This window comes from Pezoporus flaviventris, unplaced genomic scaffold (genome assembly GCF_033815535.1).
Source record: "Pezoporus flaviventris isolate CSIRO_AGI_PZ_B2104156 unplaced genomic scaffold, CSIRO_AGI_Pfla_v1 ptg000018l, whole genome shotgun sequence".
Classification (NCBI taxonomy): domain Eukaryota; kingdom Metazoa; phylum Chordata; class Aves; order Psittaciformes; family Psittacidae; genus Pezoporus; species Pezoporus flaviventris.
In genome coordinates, this window is record NW_026892566.1 from 1,914,671 (window position 1) to 1,930,613 (window position 15,943).

Genomic DNA, 15,943 nt, shown 5'->3' on the forward strand with positions numbered 1-15,943 from the left:
GACAGATGCTGGTGCTACCACTAACAAAACACACTCTTCTACCAGCTTTCTTTTATATCTCATCTTGGTTTCAGCTAGATTTCTCTATCGCTTAGAGTGAATTTCAGAGTCTACTAAGCAAAAATATGTGAATGCAATATGCCTTGACTTTTGTCTTTGCCACCGCTTGAACTGAGGCAGATTTGAATCTCAGAGTAGCACTCCCTCAAAACCTGACAGTTAACATTGTCTTTACTGGAACAATTAAAAAACCCCATATAGCTGATACATTTTTAGTATGAGTGGAATTGGTAACTTCTTGGTCTCGCTTGTGTGACTTGAAGCAATCTCAGGGAGATATTTTTAAGTGCCTTGAACATGGCCAAATAATATGTAGGCTGTGAGGGTCTCATTCTGCTTCTTACAAGTGTAGCTTCCACAGCAGAGCAAGAATTGAAGTTGTTACATGGACTTCAGCAGGAAGATCAAGTCCCTATTTGTCTTAGTACAGACTCCAGCAAGTATGACTTGCACTCCAAAGCCTAAAAAACCCTGAGGTCCTTTATCATTAGTTACTCAGAGACAAGATGACTGCCACTGTATGGCTTCTTCAGGCCGCTGCTGCCCAAGGTTGCTATCTGTGTAGGAATGATTGCATGTAATACTTCCCTTTGAGCATGGCAATGAGATGGGCTGGAGTTGTGTTCTGCTTTGCCAAACTACATGCAGAGCCAACTAGCCCCACATAGCCTGCAAACCCGTTTTGCTTTGTCACTATTCAGCCTGTAGAAGAGAAGCTGCGTGGAGACCTCATACCAGCTTTCTGGTATCTGAAGGGGGCCTACAAGAGTGCTAGAGAGGGACTCTTCATCAGGGACTGTAGTGATAGGGCAAGGGGTAATGGGTTTAAATTTGAACAGGAGAAGCTCAGGTTAGATATGAGGAGAAAGTTCTTTACTGTGAGGGTGGTGAGACACTGGAACTGGTTGCCCAGAGAGCTGGTGAATGCTCCATCCCTGTCAGTGTTCAAGGCCAGGTTGGACAAAGTCTTAGGCAACATGGTCTAGTGTGAGGTGTCCCTGTTAAGATAATCTTAAGGTCCTTTCCAACCATAACCATTCTATGATTCTATGTTAGACAGTGCTTCTCAAGCCTGGGATGATCTTTGGTGGTATAGCTGTCCTTGGATACCCAGTGGAGGTACTAGTTAATGTTGCAATGTGTTGTTTCTTTTCTGTTCTTCCTTCCCTGAAGCCCTCCTTTACCTCACAGCCGTGCTGATCTATTTGACCTGAGCAAAGACCAAGAGATCAACCTTGCCTACATTTCTTCTGTTCCACATGGTGGCATTGAACAAGTTCGAATTCATTGGTTATTGGAATTAGTTGCTCTCAGGTAAGCAAACACCTTTTTCTTTATTCCAAGTTATCCTGTTATTTCACCACCTGTGAAAGTATAGCACAAAGCAAACTGTTTTGAAGAACTGCTAATTTTATTTTTCAACCAAAACTACACATTTACCTCTAGGTCATGTGACACAGGAACATTCATTCATGGTTATGGGGGAGCCCAAAGTGTGTGTCATGGACCGGACAATTCCCTGGTTGTTGGCTACCAGTGCTGGTAAATACAGACATTTTGACACCTAGACCACACATTCTGGCCATGCTGCACTAGTCATCAGGAGAGTTTGAGGTGAAAATGCCCAGCTCTTTGCCCAGCTCCATAGGACCCACACAGTCCACAAGTTAAGAACCCTTTCCTATTCTTACGTAGCAGTACTAAAGTTTGTTGGATACATGATTTATACAAGGCACCACAGTGAACAAAAATATAGTCAATCTACCTGATGGATATAACTTTTCCTAAGAGGCATATAATGATTTTATTTCAACATTAGTATTAACCTGGTTGGAATTACAAGCCTATCCCCAGCTTCTCTCCAAGTCACAGTACCTAGTTCCTGGTAAAATAGGAGAGAAGAGAATCAGGAGGTTTTAACATCTTCAGTCTTCATACACTTAATCTTTGTGTAAAGCAGTATAGCAAACATAAATGTGCTAGAAAAAAAACCTTGACTTTTTAGTTACCTTTTACATACTCCTTAGAAATAATTTACAATCTCCCAGCATCACCACATCATAGCACTGAAAGCTGTTCCCTACTGTGTTTGACATTGTCCTACACAAACAAGTTAATTGTTAGCCAGCTCTGCCAATGAAACAGAAACATAAAATTGTTTTTATGGTTTCTTCTGGTCTAGTGTGTCTTCCTAGTAAGAGTCTTAAACCTTACCCCCACTCTTATGCATTGCCAAGTTTCTCTGCTTGGGTATCCTTTGGTACCATTCTTACAATAAATATGATGAAAAAGAGACTTCTGACATTCAATTTGTCAGCCTGCGGATAAGAGAAAGGCAGCCTCTCTTCGCTTTTCTGTGCAGACTGTTGGAAGGATACACATTCATTAGCACTGGAATCTCTTTTTTTCTTCCCCTCTGTCTTTTAAAATGAGATTCATCTAGAGTTAAGGCTGTTTTTGTGCTTTTTTTCCTTTATATTCTAGGGTGATTGCTTGATCCATGAAGGTAAAAGAAGTCTAGATTGCTGGGATATGTGTTTTTTGTACTGAAACAATTTTATTTGACTTCCAACAACAGCTTGCTTTGGCTTAACAGCCTAAGAGTGTCTATATTGACATTGTCTGGCAGTAACGCCTGGAAACCCAATTCCTCATGCTAGGCCCTAACAGGACCTTAAAAGAGGTATTCCCTGATCAAAGAATTGTTACAAAGAGAAGTGAACACAAAGCCATACTTTTTCTTGGGCTCTGCCCATTTGCTTGTTTAACAGAGAGAAGCTAGTTATACCATGTCAGTGATTTAAAGAATAGTAGAATTAGAATCTTTTATGGCAGAAAAATGCTGCCCATCTTCAGTCATTTCTGTCAGGTTTTACTGCTCTGGCAGTACTAATGGCATGCAGCTGATTGATAGGCCTTTTTGTAATGGGTGCATGAAAGTGTCAGCATTGAGTCACTTACCTAATTTTGTGTTATTCTCAATACCTGTGAAGAGGTTTTTTATTTTGTCTTTTACTTTAACAAAGTATTTGTTCTTGAGAGCCAGACAGGCTGTAGGGCACCTGGAGAGCCTCAGTTTGAGTGTTCTTTCATTCAGTGACCTGAAAAGTTGGAATAAACAAGTCACACGCTATGTTGACCTGACTTGTTATTTTAGATGGCACAGTAGAGAAATGGCTTTTGCATACATGAAACCTATTCTAGAATCTGCTGTTTGTAAGAGGCACAGCTGTGGTAGAATTCCCTTCTGTTCTTGCTGCTGTGTATGAACCCAGCCATGAGTAAGGAGAAATAGGGCAGCTGTCATACCTTTTGTGCGGGTAATTACAAGTTTGAGTAAGAGAGACTATATTCTGCCAATGTTGTAGGCTGTAACACTGAGTACTAACTGTGTTACAATCCAAATCTAAATATATGCATATTTGTAGAGGGAGAACATGTATATGTAACAGCACAACTGACTCTGGGGGTATCATTTGACACAAAGCAGAATGAACAACAGTTAACGCAAATTATGATAGAAAGTAACCCAGCCCTGTAAAACATGGTTTAGTGGACCTCAAATCAGAGAATAATATAATAGAAGGAAAAAAAAATAAATATCTGTATTATGTACAAACAGTGGTGGAATTTTTTCTTTCCTTGGCCCAGGTATGCTACTGTAAATCTTCATTAGCACTTTGTTAGAGAAGACCAGCCAGGCAGTTCTGACTGACCCATCAATCCCCTTTTAGTCAGATAACAGATTTACCTTCCCATCCCACCCTCTTTTCTCCTGTTTCTGTTTGCACCCAGGCAGGCAGTGGTAGTTAAAAAACATGCTAAGATGAATCACAGTTCTAAGGTTTTATGTTTGATAGTCCTCATTTGTCCCTGGAGTTGCATGTGCCCACCAAAGGCAACTTATTTTTACAGGATGGTACAACGACGTGGGTAACTGTGTGACTGCCAGATAAAACCATTAATTTTTCTGTTTATCCCCTTACTAGTTAAAAAAGTTACAAAATTGTGCAGCAGAGTCATGCTTCTTCCAGCATCATTGAGGGTTTCACAACTTTTAGTAACTAATTACTGCAAATGGAAGCCAATGGCACAAGTGACTCCAGCAGTAATTTTTGGAAATGATGGTTTTGAGATGAACCAGTGACGGATCATGGTTTCTTCTTTGGCAGGTTGTCTAAGCCTACATAATCAAGGTGGCGAGACATGCTACATTCCACAGCATTTTATACATTTTATTTGTATTTAAATAGTGGGAGTTGTTCAGGAGCACACCTAGAATGCTGGAAGGGGCAAGACCTTGCAAGACGGAATTTAAACTGTTAGGTGTCCAAGATGCTGGATTAATTGCATTTTCATGGAAATGGTTTAGCTCTCCTAAAACACGCCAGCCATCGAAATGCTGTCAACTGGCACTGGGCAGACCTTCCAGCACGGGAGCCTCCTGGCGTGTATGCTGAGTCACACGCATTCATGGCACAAGGGGGCAGTCAATCCCAAACTGCCGTATTGCACACCACCTGCATTTTAAAGTGAAGGTGCAGATAATACAATCCAACCTGTTCCATCCTGGTCCTCCACTGCATCCCCAGTGGCTGTTCTGTGTGGCATCTGACAAACAGCAGACCTCTTCAGGGAAGAGTGGCTTGCATGCCCATTGCTGTACATAGCGAACAGTGTGTCTGATAATTTAATTATTGCAAGCTGCCCCTTTCTGTCCCTTTTGTAGTGAGTCGTTAGGGAAGACACAGGATTAAACTGAGCAATCTTCTGGAAGCTTTTGGTCTTTTGCAAACTGTACAGCATTATGTATACTGTAGAACAGCATTTCCTGCATACTTCCAAAATCTTTCCCAAAGTAACCTCCTCTTTTCAGAGTGTCTATCACTGAGGGATTGCAGCAAGCCAGGAGAACAGAAATGTTTAAGACCTTGTAGTCTTTCAGGATTTCCTTTAGAGTATTAACTCCCGTGGTGTCCAAAAACAAGATGGATGAGCAATCTACAACAAGAGCTTGGAAGTCAGTTTGCTTAGGAACTAGTTGCAGAGTGGTTTCTCCAGTGCCCAGTCCATTAGCAGTTGTGTGATCTCCCTTTTTCAGATGCCTCTTTTCCTTCTTCTCATATTTCTTCCTTCTAGCAACTTCGAGGTTAGGATCCAAGTTAGTCAATCTGTACAGAGACTTGAGGAAGTAGTCTTTATTTGCATAGTAAAGTGGGGCCTCAAAACGGAATATTTTGATCTTTGGAACAGAACAGAGATTTTCATATTCTAAATCATCCTCATAAAAGTTGGTGTCTTGGATCTGACCAAGCAGGGCTGTCCGTGGCCTCTGTGTCCGAACAATGATGCATAACAGGGAGAAAACAATGCCAACCAACAGCCCTATTTCTGTGCTGATCAAGGCAGAGGCAGACATAGTAACAATCCAAACAAATGTGTCCACCTTATTCATATGGTACCGGGATGGCACATCTCGGAACTTCCTCAGGGCTCCTCGGAGGCTGACAATGATGATACAAGCCAGGACACACTTCTGCAAGGAGTAGAAGAGAGGTGCCAAGAAAAGCAGCACCAGCAAAACCACCATTGCACTAATTACTCCAGAGACTTGAGTCTGGCAGCCTGTAGATGTTTTGACAAGTGTTTTTGCCAGAGCTGCACTGGTTGCGAAAGAGTGGAAGAAAGAAGGAATGATGTTGCAGAACCCCACGGCAAACATTTCCTGATTGGCTTTGATAGAGTAAGCATATTTCTTTGCACACATTTCAGAAAGGGATACAGTGAAGACGAAGCTGACTATGGCAAGAGGCAAAGCATCTACAGCGACTCTGAGCATTAAGTTGAAAGGTGGTACCTTGGGAGGAATAAATCCAGTAGGAATAGCTCCAGAAACACTGGATGCATACACTTCATTTAACTTCCCATAGTGTGACACCAGTGTTGCCACAACAATAACTACTAGCTCTGTGGGGAGAGGAAATTTCAGCTTATGCTTATACCGATCTCCCAGTTCCTTAGCAGTAACCAGCACCAGGATACAAATAGCACTTGTGATAACATCACAAATATTAGCCTGAGAAATGTTCCGGAAAACATTAATCCAGGTAATAACAAGCATCCCATGCCCTTGGCTACGTGGGATTTTTATTCCAATGAGATACTTCACTTGAGCTGTTAAAATGGTTAAGGAAGCACCAGTTGCAAAACCATCTAGAACAGCCTCAGATAGGTACATAGATATGAAACCCAGACGAAAGATTCCCATTAGAACCTGAGGAGACACAAAAAACAAACAAACTAATAAAACAGATGAGCCTTAAATGGTGCTGCAAATAATTACATAAAGATGGAAGAGAGCTGGCTGGAGGCAGATAGCATTTGACAATTGTGAGTCCCAAAACATTATTCTTGATGTTTCCAGTCTGCTTTTAAAACGTGTGATTCCTTCTACTGTTGTGGGGTACCACAAACCCAAGAAGCGAATGAGGAGTTTGAGGCAGGGTCAGTCGAGCATTTTTCTGAAGTGACTCCTCTGAAGTGACTAGTCTGAATTTTATTTCCAGTGTAAAAATCAGTGGATCAAAAAATCCTTCTGTTATACCAGAGCCAATTTTCCTTTTATTTTCCCTGTCTTAAAGTGAATAAAGTTAAACCTTAATGGCCATTCTTTTGTAAAGAGAGCTAGAATGACAACAGCTAAGGGTTGTGCCAACTTGAATAAGAACAGCTAAGTGCCTACTTTATTGGCACTGAAGTGGCTGTTATATAAAACAGCTTGTAATTTTAGCCCTGTGAACAGAAGGGAAAGTGAAGTACTGACAGTCTTCGTGGCATGCCTAAGGTCAGAAGTGTCAGAAGAAATCACAAACTTTCCCAAGATACTGTGCATAACTAGTTGCTTTGTCTTTGCTTTGGAAAGTACAGCTTCACAAGGGCACTTTGGTATTCATAAATGTGACCTTAATAAAAAGGAAGATAGCTAGCTCTTTCTTAATTAATCTATAACTATAAATATATACAATTACTAGGTAAGTATGTTTGTCATGCTTTCTTCTGTGTTCTCTTGTTACCTTTCTGATAGGCAGCATATTGGTAAATCTCAAAAAGTCCAGCACAGGTATTGTCTGAAAAGTAGGTTGGTTAGTCAATCTGTTTACTCTCTTGTCCTTTCTGCTTCTGAATTAGCTTGGACAGCAGTTCCGTAGAACATCTTACACACTAGCAAAACACAGCAGCACATTCTGAACCTGTGTAGACGTAGATGAGTGGGTCTGCACCTTTAATAAAGTGTCTAGAAACAAGAATTATTTCTCCATTGTTGAAGTACACAGCTACCTGCGAGTTTCCCTCATGGTAAGATCTGTATTGGATTCATGGTCCCACAAAGGCAGCAAGACCAAGATGCAGCAGAGTATCAAAACAGTATTAATGGTCTTGCAGAAGACTTTTTTTTTTTACCCGTGCCTGCTAATAGCCAAGGAAACTGCCTACCTCATGCATTTTCTGAGTTGCCTACGGTTAAGCTTCCTGAAGGAAACAGTTCAGGGTCATTCAAGTGAACTGGTGTTGCATCTCTCATTGAAAGAGAGTCAAAGCAAAGCTTAAGCCCTGCAAAGAAGCTTTAGGAACTTCATACCTTGCCTTTGGATGTCAGCAAGAACTTACCTGATACACTCCAGCTACAAATGTCAAGGCTGTAGCGATGCCAATAGCATAGCATTCTTTCCCACATTCAGCATTCATCCCTGCAATTGTGAGGTTGAAGGCAGTTGTGTTGGACTGAGTGTCATTCTGTAGAGAGCCGTCCCCCAAGGATGGTGAGGCATCATCATTCAAGTCAAACCCAGCCAGGAGAAGTTCTCGGTCCACAACTTGTCCTACCATTAAGCTTATCAAGCTGAAAATGCCAACTGAGACATGACGGGATGTGCCCATTAAGAAATAGATGATGTTGGCAAAGAATGATGTGTACAGACTATAAATGGGCTTCAGACCTGCCAGCAGTGAGTATGCAATTGCTTGGGGCACCAAAATGATGCCAATCACTAAGCCAGACATAACGTCCCCCCAAATGTACTCTTTGCACTTGTATTTGGGAAGCCATTGTAAAACAGGAAGGAAGTCCATGAGAAAGTTCTTCAGTTTCTGTGGAGTGCAGGAGCAGCTCTTCCTCAGTTTAGCTAGCATGACTTGCTTCCTGTTAATCTTGACATGAGTCTTTCTTTCCATGAGAACACAGGCAGAAGTGGTGTTTTCCATCCTGGTGGCCTCAAGTGGTCTTTCCATTGTCCCAGTGTTTACTTCATGTATGTGTTCCTGCAGTATGAAGGAAATGTGTGTTAGGTTGCAAGTCATGAAGCTTTCCTAGCACAGATGCTTAATGCTAAAAGTCTGTCACCTGATTGTGCTTTTAAGGAAGCACCATCCCAACAGGAACACCACCACAGGGCTTCAGTGACGCATAAGAAATAAATCTGTAGATTGATGCTTTCTTGCAGACATTTAAGAATGCATTCGATTGAATCCGATTTGTTATACTACAAAAAAATCTGAGTTAAATTAATAATTTCTTTGTACAACAAGTATTTCCAACGGCTCTTCCAAATGCACCATTATAGAGGTCTCTGTGGTCAAAGACAGCACTTAATGATATGAAATAAACATACATTAGTGAGGTACGCTATGGCCTTTCTAATAGTGCATCTAGTAGTCATTGATGTAGAGCTCATGTGTGATATAGTGATTTATCACTGCAGGTGTCCTCAATGCACAGGAGAAAAAAATTGCTAGTAGAACCTATAAAGCAGAGTTTTCTGAAGAGCAATAGTTTAGATTTATGCAAAAATTTGTACACAACCATTGATGTACTCTTAGAAACTGCTACATAACACAAACCTATTGAATTGCAGGTTGTTATAATGTGCCTAATTAGTAAGCATCTCCTCACAGCTACCACTTTGGGAGCATATGGACCATGCACCATGATGGAATCTGTTACCATCTCAGGAGAGTGCTGCGTGTTAGTGTTTTCAGGTTTAAACCCATAGTTACCCTAGCTTTGCCTCCAGCATCTACGATACAACAAATAATCCTGTGGGCAGCAGAGCAAGCACAACAGTGTTTTCTGTGGTTCTCCTGCATGTCAGTTTTCTGATACATAAAGACTGGCAAAAATTGTGTTCTTCAGATGCAGGTGGTTTTGGTGTCTCTTGCCTCTATGAACACAACTGTTTTCACCAGACTCAATCTCTGCATTTTTACTCAGTTGTCAAATAAAGTTGATATTAGCTTAATGTATTCATAAATCATTTAGGGGTAGGTGGGGACATGACTGAGAGGCAAAACAGTGTAACATGCAAGTACCCTACCTTAAACAGTTTAAAAATAAAAGTAGGAGCAGGAAGGTGGAAAATGTCAAAAAGATTATGCCAAGTGGCAAATCGTGTCTTCTGGTTTGCAGTGGAAAGAAAGAAGAGACTTCCAAGCATGGATGCTCATGTGTAAGCACTGAGACATAAGGAAGACTCGCTGACCTAGAAGAAGAGAATATGTGCTAGTACAACAGTATGCAAAATCTCTAGGAAAGAACTTCTGAAGTCCCAGTGTCATACAGCCAGGATCTCTGTAACAAAGATTTTGGTGCCAGGTGTGACATTCCAGTATAATGTCAAAGCTTGTCTTCACTTACAAATAAAAACTGTTTCTTCCTCCTTTTAGTATCTACAACAGAAGACATATCTATCCATTTCCTAAAACTTGAAGTATACTCACTGGCACAGTATTCTATTTTAATTATTTTAACACTCAATAAGAGGTTTAGACTCTAGTGACAGAAGTCATCATTCTCTGTGTAAATTTCATACTTTTTTGTTGTTCTTGTTGATAAGAAGAGTATTTTGATTTGTTAATGTTTGGTAACACCCACTTAAAGTGTAGAATTCCAAACTGAGGAAAAACAAAGGTCTTATGAGTCCACCTGGAAACATAATTGATATGCAAAAGAATAGATGTCCAACAGCCTGCAAGTTTTTTGATCTGTAGCCCTCCAAATATGAAATGGCTTATTATAAAGTCTGCTGTCTATCCTGCTGAGATTTTTTTTTTTTAAGATTTTACCAAATACCTTTTGCCAGCAAATTTTAAATGATAAGAAGATACATATCTGTAATTAGTGCAGAAGTCTTCAACAAGTTTGCAGGTATTATTGTAAATGACACAACATGATTTCTAAGGCCATGCAAAGTTTAACCACAACTTGAAACAGGATGTTTAGGTGTTCCAGGTACATAATTCATAATTTAGTAAAAGGCGGAAAAGAGATTCTTTTCTTGTTAGAAATGCATAGACTTGACTGTTCAAGTTGAAAATGAACTGCATAGTAGTCTAAATATATTTTTTAAAATCAGTAGATTTCTATCCATCCCTGTTACATTAAACAGTTTTCAGCTCCCACAGTATAATTTTCTTCATAAGTAAGGTTTATTTCCATCATAAGTGAAAATTAATTACAATTTAATTTATTATTTAGAAAGACTGATGCCTATTTGTTATCAGCAATGCCAAATTTACTTTAGACTCTAATGTATTGTGTTTTTATGCTAGGCAAGATCTGTTTGGACAGGAAATAGGTTGGATCTAATCTTTGTTAGAACACAAAGGTGAGAAAAAATAAAAGAAGTTACGACACTAAGTTAAATATCTAAGAGATTATAATTATAAAGTCTATCAAATACAGAAAGCTAGCAGCTGTAATAAAGACACTAATTTTTCAGATGGAAAAAACTGCAACACTTCTGTCTTACCTAATTTAGTTTGGAGAATAAGAGGCTTGTGCTTCAGGACAGCAAGTCCTATTTGAATGCCACCCACTTCTAACATCCAAGTGTATTTAGACAGCCAAGAAATAATTACTTTGCCTGTATTCCCCTTACTTAAAATCTAGTGGGTACTTCAGTATTCAATGAGTGCTTTTAATAGGCTACATAAAAAAGACTGCATTGGCTTCTGTGCAGTAGGTTTGTATATTTAGTTACACAGTTGTTATCTTCTGCCTCTGTCTAAATTAACATAGTTTACTTGCAAATAAATTTGTGTTTACAAAAAAAACCTACAACCCTAAAACATTAATATTCACATATTTGCCTTGTTTGTGCAGCTTCCTGAGGGCTGATGATAGTTTTTCTTACATAAAATTATCAGGATATAATTTCTCTGGAAATCTGTTAAGAGATATTGTGTAGAAATTGTAAGTTAGTAATTTATATCTTGGCTGTACTGCCTTACTGGGAAATCAGAACGGTAAGCTTCTGTAAAAGAAAAAAAAAAAAGAGCTAGTTACTAGGAAGTGTCCTTGGTTCAGCCATGACATAGAGCATGTATCTTTTAGTTAGGTTTGATGCATTTTAGACAAAGGTCAGAAGCTTTCCTGATAGAATAAATATGTTCAAGCTAAAACACAGCTAAGTGCTGTCAGGAGGGAATTTTCTTAAATTCTTTTTTTCTCCTGAAAATAGGGCTTCCTTCCTATAAATAACCAGTAGTTCTCTTAGATACATTTTCAGAATCCATGTCAAATGATCATGCTAGCTGTGAAACACTCAGCTCTAAATGAGATGCTGTTGGTTTCCAGAAACTGTTAGCGTTTAGTTTTTTGCTTTTATAACATAGTAAAGCCATACTGAGTAGTGCAAGGGACGTTGTTACCAGCAAACCACTTTTCTGTGTAACCCAGGAATTCTCAGGCTTTGATGCCTGGAGCTCAGCAATAACTTAGTTGCTTCACCTGGAGGAAATAGAATTCCACCATGGCTGAGTACTACCCTCTGTGTATTTGTGCAGCTTAGCTGTGAGCTGTGAGCTTCCAGTGCTCTTGCCAGCTCCAAAGACAGAAGGATGGAGAGCAGATCTGGCTGCTCCTGTGCACAGGACTAGACTCCAGCCTTCGGATTCTGGCACTAAGATACTCCACCATCCTTTCACAATGGTAATACTTCAGCAATATTCAAGACCCCTGGGGGTGTCAGCAAATAGATTCCTCTACTGTTTCACCAAACTAACCCATTTTCAGCTTAGTCCATACTAAGTGGTTTAGAAAGGACAAGCCCTATTTCAGGCTCCCCCTCATCCCCCAGAGCTTCCCAGAATATAATGTTTGCACTTTCTTCAAGTGAAGGCTTCCTGTCAATTGCTGAATTAGCTGTTTGTAGCAAGGATGTACAGATGAAGAAGCGTATAGCATAGAATATGTCTGTCTACTCACTGCATTTGACTTTGATATTGAAACTTTTTCAACTGTTTAATACAAGTGAAAGTTACTGGTGTGCACATTCATATATATATATATGTATGTATGATCCATAATGTTACAAGGAAAGGTAATCTTGGTTATTTTTAATTATATTGTGATGTTTGGAATCTTCATGGTTAAGTTTTTTGAAGTTGCCTTTGACCATATGAGCAAAAGCAAAAAGGTTTTGCTTTTTTTTTTTTTTGTCCTACTTGAGCAGAACCACTGTCTGAGCCAGTCATTCTTTTAAGTTAAATGCAGTGACTCAGTTTATCCTGTGAAAAAGAGAAATAAAGACCGTTTGAGCCCCAAAAATTGCTGACTTTCCATTTGGCCTTAGTCCCACCTTTCTTCCTGTTATTTCACCATGCCCATGACCTGACAAAATCTCTCTGCAGGAGAGGAAACATTCATCACAGTATGTTCAGTGGGACTTCTTTGCAGATTCCTTGGCAAGCAGTTTCTGCTAATACACACATAACCATTCTAGCTGGATGAGTTGTTCTTTGTGAAACAGAACAACCCAAAAAACCTTTATTCTGATGAGTCTTTTGTCTCCGCATCCTGATTGTCCACCAGAAAATCTGCAGCTCTATGTATAGAAAGCCCAAGAGGGTGTAGGCTGAGGAAGCCTGCCTCACTGTGCTAAGGAGATCTCTTAAATGCTGTATTTAGGGTGGAAATCAGACAGTATATCATGATTCTGTAGCAGAATTGCTCATTTTGCTGAAATAGTGATTTCCAGTGTGAGTTAGGATAAAGACCTTCATACAGGTCATGCCAAGTGGTGCTTGCAATTTTCTCTATTTTGAGCTAGGGAAAATCGGCTAAAACCTAATGTAGATAGATCAGGTTTTGTATTTATCTGAAGTTTCATTGATTTTTTGTTGTATAAATCACAGGAGAACTTTAGTTCAAATGCTTAGTTAAGCATTTGATTTAAAACACTTGTAGGTGTTTAGTTAAACTGTTCACGTTACTCATCTTCCATATGAGCAACCTTTTATGCCTGTAAGAAACCTCTCTCTTGATCTCTAATGGCTATGTAAGAAACCTCTCTCTTGATCTGTAATGGCTACGACTACATTACGGTTCTGGTTTTGAGTGTTAACAGAGTTTGAAAAAAATCCCTGATTAGCCTCATTTGTGGTGCATAGTTTCAATGTACAGAGGCATGCTTGCAAAACCAGACTTTTTCAGAAGTACCCAGAAGCTCTGCCCCAGGGCACTCTGATTCTTTATCGTGGCATAAAAATCCAAGCCAGCCATTGGTTCTTTGGATGGACTTAAACAGATCTGATGAGGACATTTAGTCTCTGGGACATGACTAGTGTGAAATAAAATACTTGAAATGCATATAATATAATACTTCTTCAGTACCTACTGTTTTGGTTTATTAATCTGCTTTTGTTATGCAGAATTACTTAGAAATGTTGACATAACCTGAGTTTTTGAAAGGATTAAGTGAGAAAACAGAACAAGTGAAATGAATGTTTCTGTCTGTCCTTTCAGCTTTATAGCACCAGGACCTAGAAGTACTTGGAAGCAGACTTAAGCAAGGTGCCAGCAACCCAAGCTATTTATTTAAACACTGGCCAAGCAAGCTTTTAGGCTGTAGATAAAGAATATTACAGGTTGGTTTTTTTTAGGAAATGACACGAAACTTGATGGGCTCAATTATTTATATATTTTTTAATTATATGTGGGCAAAATATTCTGACTTCAAAGCATTTTTCTGTTGAGTTTCAATTTTATGTTAATCCAAAAGGAAAAGGGTGAAAATGGAAAAAACATTGTAGGTTTCTATGAGCCAGGAAAGACAAAACATTAGTCTTAAATCCTCTACAAATTAACACTACTATACTAAGCAGGTATCCTGAGAGTCAAGCAATCTTTTAGATATATGTATGTCTAATTAAAATCTCCAATTCAGAACCTCTACTTCCAGCTATCAATCGATCTAGTATTTCCAAGGCAGGTTAGGCTCTTTTCCAAATGCCTGCATTCACCACCAGCTGTTATTCAATTCATATTTTCCTGAGGATTCTGTGTCCAGTGTCTCAGTGAGTAAAATAACAGCCACTGACATGTAACAATCCCAGGGGTGATGAGCAGGCTACAGCAAAACTCACACAGCCAGCCAGCAGCTGTTAGGCTGGCCTATCAGGTCATCCTTAGGAATGATCAGACTCTGGAAATACATGATCAAGTAGTTCCACTGTTTTTCCAGGGACCTGTTTTGTTCAGGGGTTCCAGAACATGCTGGTCAAAATATTGCATCCACTTGATGGAAAGACAGTGTTATTCTTTTGGAGAGTCCTAGGGCATGACCACTAAAAAGATATTTTCTGTGGGATCAAAGAACGTTCCTAAAAATCACACTTCTTGTTTTTGGAAGGGCAGCTGGTCCAAAGTGAAGGTCTATTTATTTAAAAAAAAAAAAAAAATCTTTCAGGACAGCTTTCTAAGATCTTAGCCATCATTCACAAAGCTAAACACTAAACTCTGTTGTCTGCCCTGTTGTTTTGCTGGACTTCAGTCACATCAAGCTGTTGTAGAGAAAAACTTACAGATATCCCATTTTCATGTCTTTTTCTGTTGAATTTCCTGGTATTTTGGGTTTACTAAGTTAGGACAATATTTTGGAAACCCTCTTTCAAATTTAATCACTAAGAAAATGCTCATTTTAATAATAATTTAATACTTTGAGAACCAGACAAGCTTTATATAGGCCACTTTTCTTAAGTACAAATAAAAACTAGCCAAATGGCTGTCTTGAACTCTCAGACCAGGGTTTTCAAGAAAGATTACTTCCATACCAGTTGCTGCTGACTGCATGTTTTACAAACCTTTGCCCAGTATCTACCTTTATAAGCAATATTTATGAAGAACAGAATAATGAAAGCACTTAAAAAAAACAACAGTGTGTAAAATAACTGCAAAGAGGCAGTTTTCACCTTTGAAAACAAAGAATGAATAAAACCTGAGTTCAGAAGTGTGGGAGGGCGCACAAATCTCTTACCTGGATAGCTTTTTGACAGGAATGTTCAGCTCTGGTTTTGAACGTTGGAATGAATGAAAGTCTTCAGTTAGGCACTGCACTATTTACATAAAGGATAATTATTAGCTAAATATTCCTCAAGGGAATAATAGGGAGTTACGGGATCTTGAGCTCAGTAGTGTGTTATCATTTTTACTGCTCTGAAAACTTGGATATATATGCAGCACTGACTAAGGATTTGAGTTTAAATAATGTGTAAGATTATTAATTAACTAACGTTGATCCAAAAACTGTGCTGATTTCAGGCTAGTACATCTCTGACCTTTGAAGCTGCTTCTTATCTGAGGTTTGATCTGGTTTGTATCCTCATCTAGCATTAGGTTTTGATTTTACATAATCAAAATATAAGAATAGAACTGCAGTCTTGCCTGAGATTTGTTCATTTTGCAGGATAGAGTAAGTACTGTTCTGCTCAGCGCATAGGATGGGATTGCTGGAGGTCAGAGTTCCATTCCTACACGTCAGTGCATTAAAATCTCAAGTTATCTGTTGCTTTTGTACAAACCAAAGACTGTAAAATGTAGGCAGATCAG

The 15,943-nt window shown here is 39.2% G+C and overlaps 2 protein-coding genes across 9 annotated transcripts in view; one reads left to right on the forward strand and one right to left on the reverse strand.

Annotated features, from left to right (window-relative positions):
- IDUA (alpha-L-iduronidase) overlaps nucleotides 1–15,943 on the forward strand; it is a 44,401-nt gene that overhangs the window by 1,818 nt on the left and 26,640 nt on the right. For both annotated transcript variants that reach the window (XR_009743675.1, XM_061455050.1), the window contains exon 2: nucleotides 1,234–1,374. Coding sequence is in view for 1 of the 2 variants with exons in the window: in XM_061455050.1 (XP_061311034.1) it covers nucleotides 1,234–1,374 (141 nt within the window). In the remaining variant the exon portion in view is untranslated. The remainder of the gene's footprint in view (nucleotides 1–1,233; nucleotides 1,375–15,943) is intronic.
- SLC26A1 (solute carrier family 26 member 1) overlaps nucleotides 3,700–15,943 on the reverse strand; it is a 35,393-nt gene continuing 23,149 nt past the window's right edge. For 2 of the 7 annotated variants that reach the window (XM_061455044.1, XM_061455045.1), the window contains exons 4-6: nucleotides 9,432–9,596; nucleotides 7,729–8,379; nucleotides 3,700–6,334 (exon numbers count right to left, since the gene is read on the reverse strand). In XM_061455044.1, the coding sequence (XP_061311028.1) occupies nucleotides 4,814–6,334; nucleotides 7,729–8,379; nucleotides 9,432–9,551 (2,292 nt within the window). In that variant the 5' untranslated portion in view covers nucleotides 9,552–9,596 and the 3' untranslated portion in view covers nucleotides 3,700–4,813. Of the gene's footprint in view, nucleotides 6,335–7,728; nucleotides 8,380–9,431; nucleotides 9,597–11,197; nucleotides 11,396–15,371; nucleotides 15,657–15,943 lie in introns of those variants that run through there. The other 5 variants (XM_061455042.1, XM_061455048.1, XM_061455043.1 and 2 more) reach the window with 4 other exon arrangements.